Source organism: Schistocerca piceifrons, chromosome 1 (genome assembly GCF_021461385.2).
Source record: "Schistocerca piceifrons isolate TAMUIC-IGC-003096 chromosome 1, iqSchPice1.1, whole genome shotgun sequence".
NCBI lineage: Eukaryota > Metazoa > Arthropoda > Insecta > Orthoptera > Acrididae > Schistocerca > Schistocerca piceifrons.
The window spans coordinates 815,042,180-815,064,335 of NC_060138.1; the positions used below are offsets into that span (position 1 = coordinate 815,042,180).

At 40.2% G+C, this 22,156-nt stretch overlaps 1 protein-coding gene across 1 annotated transcript in view; it reads right to left on the bottom strand.

Annotated features, from left to right (window-relative positions):
* LOC124714077 overlaps positions 1 to 22,156 on the bottom strand; it is a 74,389-nt gene that overhangs the window by 4,755 nt on the left and 47,478 nt on the right. The window contains 1 exon segment of the mRNA XM_047242992.1: positions 1,677 to 1,879. Within this exon segment, the coding sequence (XP_047098948.1) occupies positions 1,677 to 1,879 (203 nt within the window).

Sequence of the window (22,156 nt, forward strand, 5' to 3'; positions counted from 1 at the left end):
TACTTAGAGGCATGAATGCTTAGTGAACTGTGCCACAGCCATCAAAGAAAGGGGATTTTTCTCAGAAGCACAAACCCTAACCACCTGGCCTTATCCCAAAAGTAGTTTAAAATGTTGTTTCTAAGAACAACAACCACTTTCATGGAGAAAACTGCCCAACCAGTTCAACTGTCTGAGTCATCTGCCAATATTAGCGGCAAAGTATCCAAATGTCCATGCTTAGCATTGAGAGCTACGAGTGGGGCATTCCCTCAGGACATGAGCTACTGTCTGTAAGGCTTATTACATTAAATAAAACTAGGGGTTAATCTGGCATGACTAATGCAGAGATGACACCGGGTGGCAGATTCCTTCTGTGAAGAACTGAAGCTGCAGCACCATGCAAGCAGAGTTTATTAGAGGGGTCAGTAAGCCACAACATGCTCAATCTCTGATGAGAGATCTTATTTGCACCTGCAAATCTGCACCCGAGATCACCAAACCAAAAGCTGTGTGAGTAATAAAATAATTGCTTCTCTGACCGTACTGTCAAGAGTGTTCATTCCCTAACATACCCATACGGCTTGGGATCCACAGTAAAACACGTGCAGAGGCAATACAACTAAAGTCACAAATAGCAGGTATCACAGAGTGAGAAGATTATGACTGATCAAAGGTTTGGAGGTTGCTCAATGAGTCATTAAAATTAAAATGTGGTTGAGGGGGGCCTGTTTAATAAAAGATAGGGCTCTGTTAATGGCTCTCAGCTGCAAGAACACTACATGTTGTCCCTGGCAGGCAGGAGATGTAGATGACGAAGAACATTCCCTCCTATAAATGGTTTTAGAGCCGGGGGGGGGGGGGGGGGGGGGGGGGGGGGGGGAGAGAGAGAGAGAGAGAGAGAGAGAGAGAGAGAGAGAGAGAGAGAGAGAGAGAGAGAGTAGCACCTGAGATGTGGTAGGATTTTCCGTCTTGAGATGGGACCGTTCAGTAAATTGCCACTTAAGAGTTCAATTGAATACTTTTCATTGTCACCTGCAAAGAACTTTGTTCAAACAGGGTAAAAGGACTGTCCATCTGTTCAGGTGTTAACCAGGAACTAAGGGGAGTGTAAGTGTCTGCAAGTCATTTGATTTTGCTTTCGTTCCCTGGTGTGATGAAGGAGGGCTGTAAAGATTTGCACTGAATTGTCATCTGTCTGAAGACACTACCAATGTCTCATTGACAGTGACTGAAATTTGGTTTCATGAAGCCAAACATCTTGCCGCCCACTGCATACGAGGGCTCTCATCATGGGAGCCAACCGGCCAGACCAAAGGCCACCTGGTGCGGTGCCAGTGCCTTGGGTGGACAGGTTGACTCGTTACTGGTTATGTACTGTTATCCATCACCTGCCATGTGCAACTTTTAATTTTGCAGTATTCTATGAATCACTTATAGCTGTACAAATATTTTTTAAGGAAAGTTTAACCAAGGACAAAATTGATACTACAGCTCTGATATAAGAGTAGATGAAATCACCTTTGGCCTTGTGAACTGCAAACCAAAATAATATAGCAAGAATGGGACTAACATCTCAATGCAAGTTTATGAGCCACTCTCAAGGACAAATGATAAAAATAACACAAATTTTGGAGAACACCAATGTACAGATTTGGCAGAAATAAGTGCATCACAAACAGGTGAAAATTACTCACGTCGAAGAACTTCGACTGCCACTTTGTAAGACGGGAGGTCGTGAATTCACCAACATGCACTTCATTGGCTGCCCATCAAGTTGTCGATTATGATAAACGTCAACTGCACGTAATGCATCCTCAAGTCTAGCATACACAACTTCTGCAGTGCCTGGCCGCACCAAACGTGATACAACTAATGTTCCAATGTCTTCAAACAATTCCTGCAAAACAAGCAAGAGTTTTAAAAAACAAACTATTAAGTTTTGCTTAATTTAACTAAAAATAACTAACACCCACTCCAAACCAATACAGAAAGTTAGTAAAAATTTTACTTCATAATAGCTATGAAGTAAATGTAGCTCATACAACAAGACACTGCAAAAGATCAAGAAAGGATGTTATGAGAAGTAAGTTTATTGTAGCAAAAGAACTCAAGAAGTCAACAATGAAGCGGAAAAACTAATGGTAGCCGCCAATTAAGGCAAGTTCACAATTTTAGGCAATAAATACCACATTTATCTGCAATTAAACATTTGACATTCGAGACCAAATTTAGAGAGCTGCAACATTTCTGTCAGGAAGAGTGAAGAGGCAAATGTTCCAATCGCAGCATATTTGACAATTAATAGTTTTCTTTCTTCCTTCTAAAATGTTTCACAATTCATTAATCTATCCTTTTACCCCTATCTGCAAACATCAGAGTCCATGATGCTATCCTTTAAGATCTGTAGATAATACAGTTCAGTTATTTTCATTTGTCCTTGCTATTCTAGAGGTGTAAGGATAAGGTGACATTGTTACTGGATATCAGGCAACTGGCTACTATTAAAAGGTGAAGGAAGACAGGTGTACGAATATCTCACATTTTCAAACTGCCGAATGGTCCAAGACTTTCTTGTGAGTCAATGTGCTAAGAGACCAACACACTAATTACAACAAACTGAAGGTCTGAATGTGAACTATAAATTATAAAAAGCACGAGGAGTCTCCATTTATGAAAGAAAGGATACATCAGCTGAAAGGTTGCTGAAAGGCAATAGAGGTAGCAAGATGGAGACAGGATGATGAAAATGCAAGGAGAGATAAAGGGGCATGGCCGAGAGAACAACAATGGTAGAAAAAGAAAACGGTGGTAATTGGCTTCTAGTTTAATATTAGTATACTGGTAAGGTTGTTAAATTTATCATAAGTTTGGCTTGACGTGAATGAGTGATTTCCAGGTAGGAAAAATACTAGCATTTTTATGTAGTAATTTACGGACATCACTGAACACTAAATTCACGAACCATGGGTAAACTTTTGATCCATGCTATGTCTGGGTACAAACCCACAGTTAACTACTGCACCTCCTCAATTTGTAGCAGCTGAATGGGTAAAAGAAGTAGCCAATGGGTTGTGAAATAGAGCGTGGAGAACAAAATGAAGGACACGAAACTGATTATCTTACAGGCCACAAATGGAAGAGGAAGACAGGTGGGAAGTTACATGCATTATGTAGAACAGACAATACGAGGCATGTTTTTAACAGAACAGACATAATACGATGCATGATTTTAACTAAGTACAGCTTTGAGATCAGAATATAACAAGTAAATTTCTCTAAGCAATTTTATTTTTACATGAAAGTCTGTACTTTAATTTACTTTTCTGCATAAGTCTCACTAATATTAAGACACTTATCATGTTGTACAATCAACTTTGAATACCATCCTAGTAGGAATCTGCTGCCAGAGTATAGCTTTCAATAATTTAAACATTTTGTAACAACTGCATAAAGCACATTTTACATGAGGAAACACATCACATAACATTAAATCATGAAGTGTCTGTTCTCTCTCATCTTTTCATTAACTTTCTGCATCAAATTATCAGTAATGACTAAAGGTTGCCTACTTTGTTCTCCTTATGCACATTCGTAGTGCCATCTTTAAAAGCTCTCACCCATTTCTGTACCATCCCATAAATAATAAGTGTCATTAAGTGTGTTCTATGCAATTGTTACAGACCATTTAAATTATCTAAAGTTATGCTCAGGCAGCACATTTTTATGAGGATGGTATTCAAAGCTGGTTGTTTGGTACTATAAGCGCCTTAAAATTGATTGGAATTATGCGAAAAGATGATTAAAGCCAGGCTCTCATGTAAAAATAAAATTGCTAAAGAAGTTGACTGGTTTTATTTTTATTTCAAAATGGAACTTACTTAAAAAATAGGCCTCACACATAGGTGTTGACTGGCAGACAGGCACATTTAAAAATAATTGGGCCTCAGTGCCTAGAGGTGTTCCTGTCTGCTGATCAATGTCTCAACTGTGGTAATAATTTATCCTACATTATATTGTTATTCCCTCCCAGATTTTTCACTCAGACATAACACACAAGTAAACACAGAAACAGCCAAAAATGAAAAACTGAAACTGAGCAATATGAAGACAACTGGGAAGACTATTAGAAATGACATAGCAAGTATTTCACAGAAGGGATGGACAGATGGACTAAATACTGTCCGAGTTTTGTTGTTACACAGTTTCAATCTGTACAGATGTTCAGGAATTGCACTTCAGTTTTACTCCACTGCAGCAGCGAAGTGTGCACAGGACAGCCCTGGACTCGTGACCACCAAAATAGTCAAGAAGATTAAAGGGTGTACCTCCCAACTCTTCACGCAGTCCATGTCAGACCCGCTCAACTAGACTAACATACGATGGTCACTCCAGAAGAAATGCACACTATTTTTTTAATCCATCTTTTATTCTATATGCTTGAAAGTTTTACAGTGTGTAGATAAATCCTTTAGGAACAATATTTTCATTTCTCCACCTAATTTCCATCCCTCTCAACTGCCTTACGCCACCTTGGAATCAGCGCCTGTATACCTGCACAGTAAAATTCTGGACCAACCTGTTGGAGCCACTGTTTGGCAACGTGCACAAGGGAGTCATCGTCTTCAAACCTTGTTCCACGAAGAGTGTCTTTCAGTTTCCCAAAGAGATGATAGTCACATGGAGCCAGGTCAGGACTGTACGGTGGGTTTTTCAGTGTTGTCCATCCAAGATTTGTGATCGCTTCCATGGTTTTTTTGACTGACATGTGGCCGTGCATTGTCGTGCAACAGCAAAACATCCTGATTTTGCCGATGTCGCCGAACACGACTCAGTCAAACTTGAAGTTTCTTCAGTGTCGTCACATATGCATCAGAATTTGTGGTGATTCCACTTGGCATGATGTCCACAAGCAAGAGTCATTCAGAATCGAAAAACACCATAGCCATAACTTTTCCAGCAGATGGTGTGGTTTCGAACTTTTTTTTTTTTTCTTGGTTGAATTTGCATGATGCCACTCCATTGATTGTCTCTTCATTTCTGGTGAAAAATGATGGAGCCATGTTTCATCACCTGTCAAGAAATTCATCTCCATTCTTGTACTGTTATAAAAGTTCGCTGCACACCGTTTTTCTTGTTTCTTTGTGAGCCACTGTTAACATCCTGGGAACCCACCTGGCACAAACCTTTTTTAACACCAACACTTTCAGAATTCTGCAAACACTTCCTTCCCCTATCCCAACGTAGCGTGACAATTCATTCACTGTGATGCATCTGTCAGCAGTCACCAATTCGTTAACTCTCTGCACATTGTCTGGAGTGTATGCAGTACGAGGCCTGCCGCTGCGAGGACAATTCTCAATATTGTCATGCCCGCTTTCATCACATAACCTGCTTGCCCACCGACTAACTGTACTGCGATCGACAGCAGCATTTCCATACACCTTTTTCAACCTCTTGTCGATGTTTCCCACTGTCTCGTTTTCACAGCACAGGGATTCTATGACAGCACGTTGCTTCTGACGAACGTCAAGTGTAGCAGCCATCTTGAAGACGTGCTGTGATGGCGCCACTCACGGGAACAGGTTGAACTAAGTATAAAAACAAGTGGGAAGGATGTATCCACACTGTAGAACTTTCACACATGCAGAATGGAAACTGTATTTTTACAAAAACATTGTGCTTTTCTTTTGGAGTGACCTCATACAAACTATAATCATACTACTGGGTAACACGCCACACCAAGCCTGTAAAGCAAACATCAACACAATCTCTCAGATACTGTTTTGGAATGCCAACGGTGTTGTAAACAAAGGGAACTGAAATGGTCGCGTTCATGGAGCAAAAGGGTAACCGAATCGCTCGTGAATGAAACGCTGCCTACGCCTCACAAACAATTAAATATTCCAGGTTACTGCATCTATCATACCAACCAAGCGGACGGCAGGAATGGGTGCGACACAGCCATCATCATGTACAAAGACACAGAACACACAAACATTGAGCTCCATGTACTTAAGAGACTAGAGTCTGCGGCCGTCAGGGTCAAGTACAACGGAACTAAACCCCACTCTGGTACCACTATACAACCCACCTAAAAACATAGGAACACATGATACCAGTACAGTTCTCAACAAGCACTGTGGGTAATCACTGCTGGAGATCTAAATGCAAAACACCTTGAGTGGAATTCATAAATATGTACCTCCAGTGGCAAGAAACTATATAAACATGCCCACACAGGCCAGACGTGTTAAACACAGACTTTATCAAGGGCATCACATGCACACATAGTCTTACAGTTGGAAACTGATCTGGACTCAGACCACATGTCTATAATACTTCGCGTGACACAGAACCACACAGGATACTAAACTGCAAGAGCGCAAATTGGACTCTGTTCACGGAAACACTTGATAGTCATATCCCACACACTCCTGAAATTAACAACACACAACAAACTGATGAGACGATGGAGTTTCATACTGCCAGTGTCCAAGATGCAACGTCTGATGTAGTTCCACATACAACGCTCCAAGAACACTTGTCAGCCCTGCCCAGGTAATCCTGGGTCTTATCTTTATGAGGAACTGCCTTACGAGATACTGGCAGCGTACCAGGTACTAATAGGGAGAAAATACAAACATTTAGAAACGATCAATAGGGGCAGAAACCCTCAGGGCTAGATGCCATATGTCTTGGCATGTGGAAGTTGGCCAGACACTTCACCAGGGATAAACATTACATTCCTACTCTACAAGGCCCAGACTGCCCTGCATACTTTGCGAAGGAGAAGGCAAAGCTGATGGCAACAACACCTGCAGTGTCTTTCATGCCAAATCTGGCTCCTTCAGACCCAGTATTCACACTTTAAACGGACCAGGAGGTTACATGACTTCTAGCCCAGCCCACATGTAACGAGATCTGACGTACTAGCATGAACGAAATCACTAGAGCTATCAAGTATTTCAATGCTAGGAAATCCCCTGGTCCTGAAGGCATTCAAAACCATGTCCTCCAGTAGCTCACAGACAGAGCTGCAGAATACCTTACATACTTAACGAATACCACCTTACAACACCAATATGTCGCTGACTTTTGGAAGGCAGCCAAGGTCCTGATGTTCAGAAAGCCAGGGAAAGACCACTCCCTCCCACAAAACTATCGACTCATCAGTCTGCTGTGGTCACTCAGCAAGATTGTTGAGAAGGTAATACTAAAACACACCACTAGGCACTGCACCGTCAGTGACACCTTAAGATCTGAGCAATTTGGCTTTAGGAATTGCCACTCAACAGCACAACTCCTCTGCATATTTGAACCTATAACACATGGCTACAACACGAACAAAGACATGGGGATTGTGTTCCTTTCAATCGTCTCTGGCACAACCGCCTCATATGCAACCTAAGTGATGTTGGTTTCCCCGATGGGCTTGTATGTCTCATATATCTCACAAACAGATGTTTCAACACTGATGTGCAGGGCAAACAATTGACAACATGGTATTCAGGCTGGAGTACCTCGGGGAAGCATAATGGGGGTCATCTTGTCCAACCTCTACATTAATGATCTCCCAGCAACACAAAACACAATAATGTTGGCTGTCTATGCGGACAACGCAGCCATCCTTGCACAGACTGAAAACCGTCAAACATTAAATCATGATTACAGACAGCAGTCAGAACTTCCGAGCCTTTGTTGAACGGAACGTCAAAAACTGAAGAAGTTCTGTTCATACGCAGACCAAAACTACTGCGCATACACCAACACTGTAGGCATGTAATAATACATGCATGCCCAACGTGTTTCCGAGAGAAAATCAGATACCTCAGTGTCTGGCTGGACTGGAAACTTGTGTGGCGGAACCACATGGAATACGTTCCCAACAGAGCGCATGTGAGGCTCAAACAAAATGTTGAACAGGGAGAGCATACTAAACAGGAAGGTATCACAATCCATGTACATGACAGTGACCAGACCTCTGATGTACACAGCTTGTGTCTGGGGATATGCAGCTCCTACACGCCTGCAATTCATATAGAACAAAGTGCTATGCATCATTAGCAACACTTCACACTGCATTCACACTGTGGACCTTCACAATGAATACTACCTTGAAACCCTCAAGAAAGTACTCAAAAAGTTCATCACACCACTACACAGAAACTCTTAGAGACACTAACGATCCTTTTATCCTTACACAGCTGACCAACAGGCAACAGCAGAGAAGCCGACAAACTTGCATACTAATGCACAAACAAACCACCAATACTACCCTGCACTGTGAATCCAGTGTGTGACCTATTGGACACTAACCTATGAACCCAACCGTTACAGGTATGCTATGTTGGTCGAGAAGTCAACATCGGTACCCAGCTGCGACAGCCCAGTAACAACGCCTCAAAGTCACAGGCACCCACCTGCATGATCCCCACCACTAACTTACCTAACTCTTGCATGATCTGTCACAGATAGCAAGCAAACCACTACTGCTCTCACTACCCGACACAACTACGAGAGATGTTTTTTTCCCCACTTAGTGCTTCTTATTCCCCTCTGCCCTTCAAACTGCTATGCTTCATTCAACACTCAACCTAATATATCTCCAGAGGAGCTTAATAGTGATTTATCATAACCAGACAAATGCAAACATCAAAGTATGTACATCCTGTGAAGAACTCACTTAGTGAAAACTAACCACTATGCAGATGGCAGTAGACCTACTGTGTTGGCCATCATGCCAGTGCGGGCATAGAGGGGCACTTTTTTTGACAGATTGAAGTTAGCAACCTAACTGAAGAGTACAGTTAGCACCTGTAAATCCAAGCATACAAATTCAATTTGCAGTCTAAATATATTATGTTACATGCAAGTCTGCCTATCAGTTTCCAAATTCTGAATCAGCACACGTCAGAGGGCTTCTATTAGTAGTTAATGTTGGCTGCAGCCAACATTATCTAGCTGATAGTAGGGATGGGAAAAACCCACTGGTTAAACCAATACCGGTATTTTAATTCTGAATAATGCATTTTTCAGTATTTATTTGATCCTGGTTATAGCAGGTGTATTTCATATTTTACTAATATCCAAAGTTGAGTAGTTTAGCCTATTCACAAATTTTCCATTGCTTTGAAACACTATATGAATAACAACATTCAGAAACTGATCAACACTATCTTAATAACAATGCCTACAAACATTTGGCATTTGCCGCAGTAGTAACACCAGCTCGTCATATCACAGAAGTTAAGCGCTGTCAGGCTGGGCTAGCAGCTGGATGGTTGACCATCCGGTCTGCTGAGCATTGTTGGCAAGTGGGGTGCACTCAGCCCTTGTGAGGCAAACTGAGGAGCTACTTGATTGTGAAGCAGTGACTCTGGTCTTGTAAACTGACATTCGGCCAGGAGAGAGGTGTGCTGACCACACGCCCCTCCATATACGCTTCCAGTGACACCTGTGGGCTGAGGACAACACAGTGGCCTGTCGGTACTGTTGGGCCTTCCAGGGCCTGTTCAGACGGAGTACAAACACATGGCATAAGAATCAGTAGACACACAATAATTTAATTGTTGCTGTGTGGCACGGCATACCGGACGCTATGTGTGTACGTGCACTGTGTAATACTTGGCCCCAACTCATCTACATCTGCATAAATATCCGTAGGGACCAGAAAAATTTTCATTTTGTGATAAATGTGAAAAAGATGCAAATTCTGCCTCAAAATGCAAAATTACTTAATAGGCACTGTTTCATAACAAATTGTATCTAGATGAGCTACTTAGCAGAGATGTTTGAAATAGCTTTATTTTCTGCATACAATATCGAAAATTCAAGCAGTTACTGGCATTATATATCATCTGGTGAAGCCCAATTTGGCAAAAATGTGCTAAGAACGCAGCTGCAAAGTAAATTGCATGAAGGCGAAGATGTACTGATGCGCTCAATGACACGCTGCATGCCAACTGTGGATGACTGACTGGTCTATTTAAGATACACATCGTACAATGCAATATAGTACTCAGCCATGGGACCTAGTATTTTATAAGGAAAAAATGTGTAGTTTGTTAGCTGAAGTTCAAGAGATAGTATAATACAGACAGATTTAACTTGGCAAATTACATGGCAGATGTTTTGAACTGTTGTCGCATCGACTATCCCCTAGAGGTCAGGCTGGGACTACATTGTTAACAATACTGTCAACTTCAATGAGCAACTGTGAAGTAGCCGACCCCCCAATGCTTTGTGTTGAGCGTTGCTCATTGTTTACTTTTTTTATTTTCAAATAAGTAAAGTGACTAATCCCGGTCCACCACAGGTTTCTATTATGACCCTTATAACAAAGAAGAGATCGGTGACCCCTGTGGCAAAGTGTCAGTTCTGCTGTAGGCTGCTGCTCAGTGAAATAAGAATCGAGGTTTGTTTCCCTGCAACACTCCTTCACTGTGGCGGCCAAAATTTTAGTCTGTTTATGCTCACGGCTATCTGCGACTATAGCCTATGGCACCCGCCCTCTGCGATATAGCGACTGGAAATGAAAATCTGTAATATTTTTCAATGGCACCGAAATTCTTCCCCTGATGCTAAAATCAAGTCGCCATACGTTTGGTTCTACTTCTACGGTAAGTGCCTTGTCGGTTTATCTGTAGTGTTGTCAAGCATGGGTGATAGGGCTATGAATGCCCATGAAAGGTTTAAATTAGTAGTGTGCAGATTTTTTAATCTTCAAATTGGTCGGGAAAAGACAAATATGTCCAGAAACACCTAATATCAGAGACACACTCACTTAACTGGCAGGAAAATGCTGCTGCTTTCCAACAGAGCAATCATTTTTGAAAGCTTAAGTACAGCCAAACAAAGGTCATTTCGAAAGAAAAAGATGTTTAAGTTTTCACTCAAGTAAACATTTCAGTCAGAAAGTTCCCAGTCAGCACTTTTTCATCAATTTCGAAGAACTAATAACATGTTTGTCATCACTCATGTAGCGTAACAATCTTTTAAATTTCTGCATCTCATTTACAAACTAAGACATAGTTGGGAAAAAAAGGGGGGGGGGGGGGGAGAGAGAGAGAGAGAGAGAGAGAGTGAGAGAGTGAGAGAGAGAGAGAGTGAGAGAGAGAGAGAGTGAGAGAGTGAGAGAGTGAGAGAGTGAGAGAGTGAGAGAGTGAGAGAGTGAGAGAGTGAGAGAGTGAGAGATGTATTTTGCCGAAAAGTAGATGCTACATTTTCCGGTCCCTAAATATTCCGTAATTCACCGTATAGTATGATGTACCACTACTAATTACTTCCATTTCTGTTCCACTTGCAAACAGAATGAGGAAAACTAACTGCCTATACATCTCCATACTAGAAATAATTTCTTTATCTTTGGTGCCCTTGCGTTGGTTGTAGTAGAATTATTCTGCAGTCGGCATAATTTGCCAGTTTTCTAAATTTTCTCAATCATGTTCCACAGAAAGAACATCGTCTTCCGTGCAGGGATTCCAATCTGGGCACACAAAGCAGCTGTGTAATACTTGTGTTTTGATCGATCATACCAGTTGCAAATCTAACAGCCTGTCTCTAAATTGCTTTGATGTCTGCCTTTAACCCGACATGGTGCAGGTCCCAATACTCTAGCAGTACTCAACAATGTACCGTTCACATTAAACTGGAGATGAAAAGAACAAATGTATCTGAGAACTAGTTGACTCAGCAATAACTGCTATCCCTACTAGACAGTAATTTCTGAGGTAGCCACTGTTGTCTGCTGTATTGTACTTCAGTATTTCACAGTTTCTCTTCCTTGTAGTAAGTGTATGCAATCACCGCAGCTACAAATTTTATCACAGGGTAATACACAAGGCCAGTGTTGAGCTTGGTGGGTGTGCAAAACTTCACACGTGCACGAAGTGCCACCCAGGGCTCGGCCAGTCTCAACAATACTCTGTACAGCTAGGTTTTTTCTCAGCTGTCCTCTAAATTGCTCTGTGCAGCAAAATATTTCACCTAGCAGGTTGATGCAACTCTCTCTTTGAGCATCTGTTGCAGCACTTTTCTGCCGGAACGACACTCTGCAGTTCAGCGAGTCCTAATATCAGTGGTGTTTATTCTTTGCTAGTCGCTTGTGGTATAAAGGTAGTTCGCAGGTCCCATGGCTATTCACATAAAAAAATAGGCAATCTCGTGATCTATTATTACAACCTTTAAAAATGAATAGGAATCACAATTCTTTTTCGAAGAGACGTAATATAATCAAAGAAAATTGCAAATTTAATACTGAATGCCATTACACCATCATGCACAAATAATTAAAACAATTTTATATACATTTTTTTCTATCCATCTTGGGAATCTAGGATCTCAACGATTTATGCCCATATTCTGAGTAGATACTGTAAGGGTACTGGTCCCGGGAATTCCAAGATCTTATCAAAATCTCTATGGTAGTTCCTTAGACTAGCCCAGACATACGAACAGAAGCGAGCAGAGGAGTTCAGTTTTTATACAGGTTGATAATTATTGAACAACATGAAAAAAAAGGTAAATTAGTTACAAACTACATCGCACACACACTTTATTCAACATGTAAACGTCACTACAGATATTCTGATTTAGGTTCGGACACTGCACACCACACAGTCACTCATTGAGGGTTAAGAGACTTCTCAATTGTGAAATGCTGATTCTCAGTCCTCCAAACAAGCCAATTTTGCTTACTGATGAACCCATCCAAATGAAAGTGGGCTTCATTGCTAAACCAAACCATATTCCCATTAGTCATACTCGCCAATTCTGTGAACAACAGTGTTGGTAAAACATAACCGCTGTTCCATGGCCCTGGAGCTTAATGGCCAATGTATTCCAATTTTGTATGGGAAGACATGCAGGTCTTCAGCAACATTTTGTTGCAGTGTCTCCTGGCTGATTTCCACCTTTTGTGCAGGCAGCTTATTTGATAGATTTCCTGGGGATGATTTGAAAAACAGCATGTGTCTTCTCTATGTTTTCATGCATTTTCACCTTTTTTGGATGACCGACGCTGCCAACACTGTCATCACAAACACTGACCGTTCTCTCAAAGTTTGCAAATCAAATTCTTGATTGTTAGCACAACTGGACTCACTGACTTAAGCTTGAACTCGGTCGCAAACTTCCTCTGAGCCCCACGTGGGCTGTTGTTTCGACTTCACAAGCGCTATAGACACAAGCATGCTGTACCATGACCTCTTCACGTACAAATGGCCGAAAACAACATGACGCGTTTGCATATGCATACTAATTCCCATCATGTCCCACAGTCAACCACGCAGTTTGAATGTCCTAACTCAAACCATTCAGAAGTTATGATGATTTTGTTTCATATACCGGGTGATCAAAAAGTCAGTATAAATCTGAAAACTTAATAAACCACGGAATAATGTGGATAGAGAGGTAAAAATTGACACACATGGTTGGAATGACATGGGATTTTATAAGAACCAAAAACAAAAACATCCCATATTGCTAGACGCGTGAAAGATCTCTTGCACGCGTCATTTGGTGATCATGTGCTCAGCCGCCACTTTCGTCATGGTTGGCCTCCCTGGTCCCCAGATCTCAGTTCGTGCGATTATTGGCTTTGGGGTTACCTGAAGTCGCAAGTGTATCTTGATCAACCGACATCTCTAGGGATGCTGAAAGACAACATCCGACACCAATGCCTCACCATAACTCTGGACATGCTTTACAGTGCTGTTCACAACATTATTCCTTGACTACAGCTATTGTTGAGGAATCATGGTGGACATATTGAGCATTTCCTGTAAAGATCATCATCTTTGCTTTGCCTTACTTTGTTATGCTAATTATTACTATTCTGATCAGATGAAGCGCCATCTGTCGGACATTTTTTGAACGTTTGTATTTTTTGGTTCTAATAAAACCCCATGTCATTCCAAGCATATGTATCAATTTGTACCTCTCTATCTACATTATTCCGTGATTTATTTAGTTTTCAAATTTATACTGACTTTTTGATTACCCAGTACTTCAATAATTGTCACCCTGTATGTAGACATAGAAGGTTTAATAAAATATTTTTTACTTACTTACGAAAACATGACTACAACTTGTATTTCAAGTTTACATGCAGTAATGTTTGTCTATGTTGAATGCAATGTAAGTTCTAATGGCAAAAACATTTTTTTTCATGATGTAATTACGATTTGCAGTTTTCAGATGTTTTTACTTTACTTGTACAATGAAACTTTGCTTCTTGCCAAATTTCACAATTCTCCATCAATGGGAAATACCCTGTATTTCTTGATTTGTTTTCAAGTATCAAAATATAGATGGCCATATCTTTTGACTCAATTGACTTACAAGCTAAAATTTTTTATACTGGCTAGAGGCTATAGACCTTAATATGTGACAGACGTAACTTAGAATGATATGTCTCCTTGGCTCCTGAGAAAAAGAGTTTTTAACAGTTGGACAGTCTGAAAACAAAACTATTCTATAAGAGTCCCATAATAACACACTGAGGCACAGAGCAGTAATTACACAATCAATAGAGGATTTGTACGAGATTTACTGTTGTGCATACTTCAGGCTAAATTTGCATCTAATGAAACTGGTGGTACGAATAATAAATGTTCTCACATTGCAACAATAAGTTTCAACAGTTTTTGATGGAACTGAAAGAAGACTATGGGGAGATAATATATTAGTGCAAAGTATGACTTAAGGGGACATTTGAATTTCTGAAGGAAAAAGGAAAGCCGGAACCAAACGTATAAGATATGGGATGAGTTTTAGATACCAGATTTTAAGCAGACTAGTGTGTGTACCGCCCTCAGTAAGATGTTTTGCAAGGAGATAATCAACTGATCACCGACTTGATGGTGGAAGTGAATGCATTTAAAAAGAAACTCAATTTGTGGAGCAGACAACATCTGACAAAGAACACTGTCCACTTCCCTAAGCTCACTGGCATCAGAGAAAACATGAATTTTGAAGAATTCATTGCGGCATTGAAAGAATTACAGGAATGGTTTCTAATTTTTTCAAGACACTGTCAGTCTCACATCTGTTTTTAAGCTGTTTTCAAGATCATTTCAGTTAAAGTCTCTCTGAATTTACAGATGGAACTGATCCATCTGCAATCAAATTCCTGCTTAAAAGCAATTATTTATGTTAAAATTGTCTAAGAGTTCTATGAAGACTTCCTCGTAGAGTTTCACACCTCAATAATGAGGTTGCAAAAGTGATATCCATGTTCTGACAAAAAAGCATTAAAACGTATTTTCAATTAAATGGTAACCGGAGTGATGAAAATCTGCAAGATGTCCAAATTTATCAGTATGCCAATAGTTCGTGCAAGGCAAATTATATTGTGTCTTTGGTGAGCCAAAAATAATTAGTTAATACTGAAAATTTCTTTTCATGATCTCTGTTGTTGAGAAATATGAAACTAATTTGCAGAAAACACTATTGTTCCATGTTTGTGTAACAACCGCATTTCCCTTTATGCGGCACTTTTCCCACTCACAAGGGAATGATCCAATAAGACATGTTGAAACCTACCCTGAATTTTCTTTTACACAGGAAGAACACAATGGAAGAAAAACACTGTCAAAATTTTAGCTGCTAAGAGGCACTGCAAGTATTAAGGTCGGCGGTCCATTTGTAAACAGGAAACATGACACAATCTGATCTTGACTTGTAAAGAACGTTTCAGTTACTGTTCATTGATAGTTTCTCTGACACTACAGTACACAGTCATTATTCTCTTGAATTAGCCACTCAAGTAACATCTATTACGAATCATCAGCTGGGTTTCGCAGTATTGGTAAGTATTGACAATACAGGTAAAGCTGAATTAATATTTATTGTGCTTTCGTAAGGCACGCCTGCTAATAGTACCTTGTCTGTTCTTCCAGTTTCACAATAATGTGGAATCCAATTAACATTCTCAATTTAGCAATGATGATATATGAAGAATGTGGTTTCCAGCCGAAATAACTTACTCCTCCTCAGAACGTACATATGTGTAATTTGTAAGCCGATTTCCTTGACATTAATTTGAATGATGACATTTCATTTGAAATTGTGGATATGTTAGAAAAACTAGGAAATAACTCTACTGATTCCATGAATTGTGGTTTGGACGATGTCAGTTGTGCCAGTAACAGTTCCGAAGCAAAATACCTTCCAAGCCTAAAAAATACGTACTGCAACAGCTTTCAGTGACAAAGAAAATGCAGTTAAATATTGGATAAAGGAGGGAAGAAATACTTGAAGTTACGCAGTCTGCAAAGGCGTTTTCGTTACGTAAAATCGGACCGTGAACTGAACAAATGGAAGAATGAACTACACGAAATAAGAAATATGCACCAAACGGAAACTTTAAACCATCTGAATGAAAAACTCTTTAAAAGTTTTACAATTGCTCATCTACATCTACATCTACATCTACATTGATACTCCGCAAGCCACCCAACGGTGTGTGGCGGAGGGCACTTTACGTGCCACTGTCATTACCTCCCTTTCCTGTTCCAGTCGCGTATGGTTCGCGGGAAGAACGACTGTCTGAAAGCCTCCGTGCGCGCTCTAATCTCTCTAATTTTACATTCGTGATCTCCTCGGGAAGTATAAGTAGGGGGAAGCAATATATTCGATACCTCATCCAGAAACGCACCCTCTCGAAACCTGGCGAGCAAGCTACACCGCGATGCAGAGCGCCTCTCTTGCAGAGTCTGCCACTTGAGTTTATTAAACATCTCCGTAACGCTATCACGGTTACCAAATAACCCTGTGACGAAACGCGCCGCTCTTCTTTGGATCTTCTCTATCTCCTCCGTCAACCCGACCTGGTACGGATCCCACACTGATGAGCAATACTCAAGTATAGGTCGAACGAGTGTTTTGTAAGCCACCTCCTTTGTTGATGGACTACATTTTCTAAGCACTCTCCCAATGAATCTCAGCCTGGTACCCGCCTTACCAACAATTAGTTTTATATGATCATTCCACTTCAAATCGTTCCGTACGCATACTCCCAGATATTTTACAGAAGTAACTGCTACCAGTGTTTGTTCCGCTATCATATAATCATACAATAAAGGATCCTTCTTTCTATGTATTCGCAATACATTACATTTGTCTATGTTAAGGGTCAGTTGCCACTCCCTGCACCAAGTGCCTATCCGCTGCAGATCTTCCTGTATTTCGCTACAATTTTCTAATGCAGCAACTTCTCTGTATACTACAGCATCATCCGCGAAAAGCCGCATGGAACTTCCGACACTATCTACTAAGTCATTTATATATATTGTGAAAAGCAATGGTCCCATAACACTCCCCTGTGGCACGCCAGAGGTTACTTTAACGTCTGTAGACGTCTCTCCATTGATAACAACATGCTGTGTTCTGTTTGCTAAAAACTCTTCAATCCAGCCACACAGCTGGTCTGATATTCCGTAGGCTCTTACTTTGTTTATCAGGCGACAGTGCGGAACTGTATCGAACGCCTTCCGGAAGTCAAGAAAAATAGCATCTACCTGGGAGCCTGTATCTAATATTTTCTGGGTCTCATGAACAAATAAGGCGAGTTGGGTCTCACACGATCGCTGTTTCCGGAATCCATGTTGATTTCTACATAGTAGATTCTGGGTTTCCAGAAATGACATGATACGCGAGCAAAAAACATGTTCTAAAATTCTACAAGAGATCGACGTAAGAGATATAGGTCTATAGTTTTGCGCATCTGCTCGACGACCCTTCTTGAAGACTGGGACTATCTGTGCTCTTTTCCAATCATTTGGAACCCTCCGTTCCTCTAGAGACTTGCGGCACACGGCTGTTAGAAGGGGGGCAAGTTCTTTCGCGTACTCTGTGTAGAATCGAATTGGTATCCCGTCAGGTCCAGTGGACTTTCCTCTATTGAGTGATTCCAGTTGCTTTTCTATTCCTTGGACACTTATTTCGATGTCAGCCATTTTTTCGTTTGTGCGAGGATTTAGAGAAGGAACTGCAGTGCGGTCTTCCTCTGTGAAACAGCTTTGGAAAAAGGTGTTTAGTATTTCAGCTTTACGCGTGTCATCCTCTGTTTCAATGCCATCATCATCCCGTAGTGTCTGGATATGCTGTTTCGAGCCACTTACTGATTTAACGTAAGACCAGAACTTCCTAGGATTTTCTGTCAAGTCGGTACATAGAATTTTACTTTCGAATTCAATGAACGCTTCACGCATAGCCCTCCTTACGCTAACTTTGACATCGTTTAGCTTCAGTTTGTCTGAGAGGTTTTGGCTGCGTTTAAACTTGGAGTGGAGCTCTCTTTGCTTTCGCAGTAGTTTCCTAACTTTGTTGTTGTACCACGGTGGGTTTTTTCCCGTCCCTCACAGTTTTACTCGGCACGTACCTGTCTAAAACGCATTTTACGATTGCCTTGAACTTTTTCCATAAACACTCAACATTGTCAGTGTCGGAACAGAAATTTGTTAGGTAGTCTGAAATCTGCCTTCTATTACTCTCGCTAAACAGATAAACCTTCCTCCCCTTTTTTATATTCCTATTAACTTCCATATTCATTAGATCTTGCAGGTGTAGCAGAAACACTAGCTGTTTCACCTCTTGAGATGATGCTTGACATTAGTAATTAGTGTTCTGTTTATAAATTTCCCCTCAATGGTAATGACAAGCCAGGGGAAAATGGACGCCGACATACAAGGAAAATTTTGGACCAGTGCTAAGTAGAGAGAGAGAGAGAGAGAGAGAGAGAGAGAGAGAGAGAGAGAGAGAGAGAGAGAGATGCAATTCCGCGTAAAGTGCACGATCTCCATGCAGGTCTTCCATACAAACTGCGACACTTAAATTCTTCCTTAAAAATAACTGTCACGGAGTAGCAAAGTTTCGCACTGTGGCTCAAACAAGATAGAGTTTTATCCTGAATGCTGAATATTAGCTCCAAAAACTGAAAATAACGACACAGCGTTCATAGGCAATGTTCGCTACCTCGTGTTCTCTTTCGATCCTTCTAGTACCAACGATTCTACCCATATACAAGCGAATGGTAGTAAATTTCTGCAAATGCTCATTCACACGTATTCACTTCCATTCATTTCATCGTAAACCAGGCTTTAGATGCTTAAAATTGGTGTCTGTGAACTCCAGGTAATTCCACTATGCGGCACTGCGTGAATGATTCACCGAGTCCTCTATAAGAAAGGTAACAGACGGTGTATACGCAGATAAGGAAAAAAAATTCACAGATTTTTCCAAGATATCTTGATTTAAAAAAAACTTTTTCGCGGGAGAAAATACACTTTTTCCGTGCTAAGTGACAGTGGGTTTTCCGTAGATTTCCCTCAGAAGTGTAAATTTTATCAATCTTTTGAATAATTTAAGTTTTATACACTGGCGTAGAACTTCCCGGCACCGGCACTTCAGGGAAAAAAGAGAGACAATTTGGAAAGACCTTTGATGAACAGCAACTTATACGCTGCATATTTTCGTATTACGAATGTACAAATTCAAATTCCACCAAACACAGCACGTCAGTTTCTGGGGCGTTGAAATCGTGATTGCAATGCCCTTTTGTCAGCCTATCGTATCTCATGCCTTGTCATCTCTCCAGCTGATGACAGCAGATGTTCAGAGCATAGGACACATGTTGTAGTCAGCCAATAGCAAGATTACTGTTAAGTGGCATGAAAACACACAGGAAAAGTTAGTAGTTTATATTAATAAACTTAGTGTAGCTACAAGAAAAGATAAGCTTTCACATATAAAGATTAATAAGCTACATGAGAAGCTAAGCTTCCACATGTAATATTCGTCTTCATTTTGCGCATGTTATACTTTAAGATACATCACACAAATGTGCCTGTAAATTTAAAATAATGACATAAATGTCTGGTCTTCTGAGCTCAAAATTCTTCTAGTGACTGGTCCGCAATGTGTTAAGTTTAAAAGGGAGTCAAACACTCTGTGATTTAAGGAAGTCATCCCACATAACATAATTCATCTTGCGTAAAAGGAAATTTACCCTGAAAGTAACGCTTTTCAAACCACCATTGGCAATAGTTTTCCGAGGCTGTTAGAAACAGGTCCATTTTAGATGTTGCCAGAAAACAAGCATTATTATGCGTACGCAGCTGCGGTAATGTAGGAAGCCCTGATATTCATATGTATAAATCATAAAGAGGTCTTACATTACACCATAAAAGAAACAGGACATAAGAGGATACTCTAAGAGCAATGGAATTTCTTAAACCATACTAAAATGTATAATTTGGCTTGAAGCACACATTGGTTTGTCCTGATTCACAATAAAGTAGGCCCCACCTGACATTAAGCTCTTTAGTGCTGTTTTCAGGATGTAAATTTTCTTAGAGTACCAGTACTGTACAATTGGTTCTTTATTGTATGGCATTATGGCATATGTGGGAGAAGATAAAAACATGCACCTGAAATTCAGTGAAGAAGTGAAATTAGCCAATACTGTGGAATGAAACACTTTGTTTCGAATAAACTGAGGGTCTCAGCAGAAAAGATTAATGAAGCCAAATTTCTTTAGCAAACGAACAAAAATAACTTCATTGTTCTACAAGGTGATTAATGCTTGACTGCCAAAAATGGGGATATAAAATAAACTGAAATTAATAATATATTTTTGCCTTCCGTAATTATGTGAATGTATTATAATTCACCTGAACTTCCAGCCACATAAATCTGTTTTGTTTCCATTTGACATGGGAGCTGTCAATGAAGTGGAAACAAGGAATCACTTAATGTAAACACAGGTTGTGTGGTCACTACCCCCATCCCCACTACAACTCTGCACGTGTGTGAATCTGGCAGCTACAGTGTGCAAGAAAAAATTCTCGTAGCATGTGCCGCTTGCTATTACTGCTCATGCGGAGTTAACTGCGCATGCACATGAGCCCGCTGGCAACTGCTCAAACGAACCTAATGCAAACAGTTGCAATGTCACGTTCATAGAAAGCAGTTTATCGTTATGAAGTATTGCACAGTCTTTGCCCTAAGGCCTTTGAGACATTTTTTGCAGACCCTTATGCATGCATGGTGTTTCGTTGTTGTACATGGTGCATTTCCTAAAGTTTTATTTTGTTTTTTCTCATTTATGTTTTATTGCTGCAGTGTTATTCTCAAGTAACAGGATACAGTAACATTCTTTGCTAGATTATCAGTTCTTACCAGTCAAAACAACAAAAATTTAACTGTAAACTAAAACTATGAAAAATTCCCGGAATTCCGAAAAATTCCCGGAATTCCGAAAAATTCCCGGAATTCCGAAAAATTCCCGGAATTCCGAAAAATTCCCGGAATTCCGAAAAATTCCCGGAATTTCGAAAAATTCCTGGGTGTTTCCCAGTTTTCCCAGGTGATATACACCCTGTAATAGAGAGATGTCAGTAACTAATGACCCTTTTCTTCACTACTAACACTATTCTCCAAAATTTTTGAGTATGTCATGTATTCTAGAATAGTATCCCGCCTGAGCAACAACATCTTAACAGTTTGTATTTCAGGAGAGTTGCTTAATGGAAAATACCATTTACACATTCACTTACCAGATTTTACAAGCATTAAAAAACAAAATTGCACCAGTTGCTATTTTCCATGACCTATTTGAGGTATTTGACTTTATGAACCACAATGCTCTCATGGATAAGATGAGGTTTTATGTAACTGACGATACAGTCAATCAATGTGGAATGTCATACGTAACCAAAAGATTGCAGAAAATCGTACTTAAAAATTAAACCAATAGAGTCCAGGGATGTAATTCTGATTGGGGAGAAATCACACAGGGTTCCTGAAGGCTTTATCTTAGGGCCAGTATTGTTTTCATATATGTAAATGATCTTCTGTGTAAAATACAACATGCACAATTAGTTATTTTTGCTGCTGACACTATTAGTGTAATCAATCCAACCATAAATACAGAAACAGAAGAAATGGTAAACAAAGATCTTCAAAGAATCAACTTTCTTCCATTCTCAATTTTAAAAAGACAACATGTCCAGTTTTGTACATCCTGAGGTACTACACCAATATTAACTGTAATATATGGTAGGAAAATAATGGATACAGTGGAAACAAATTCTTTGCTGTCCATACTGATGAGAATTACTACTACTAAATTACTGCAAAAAACAGTACTTTTGGAACTCCTAAACCAACTTAT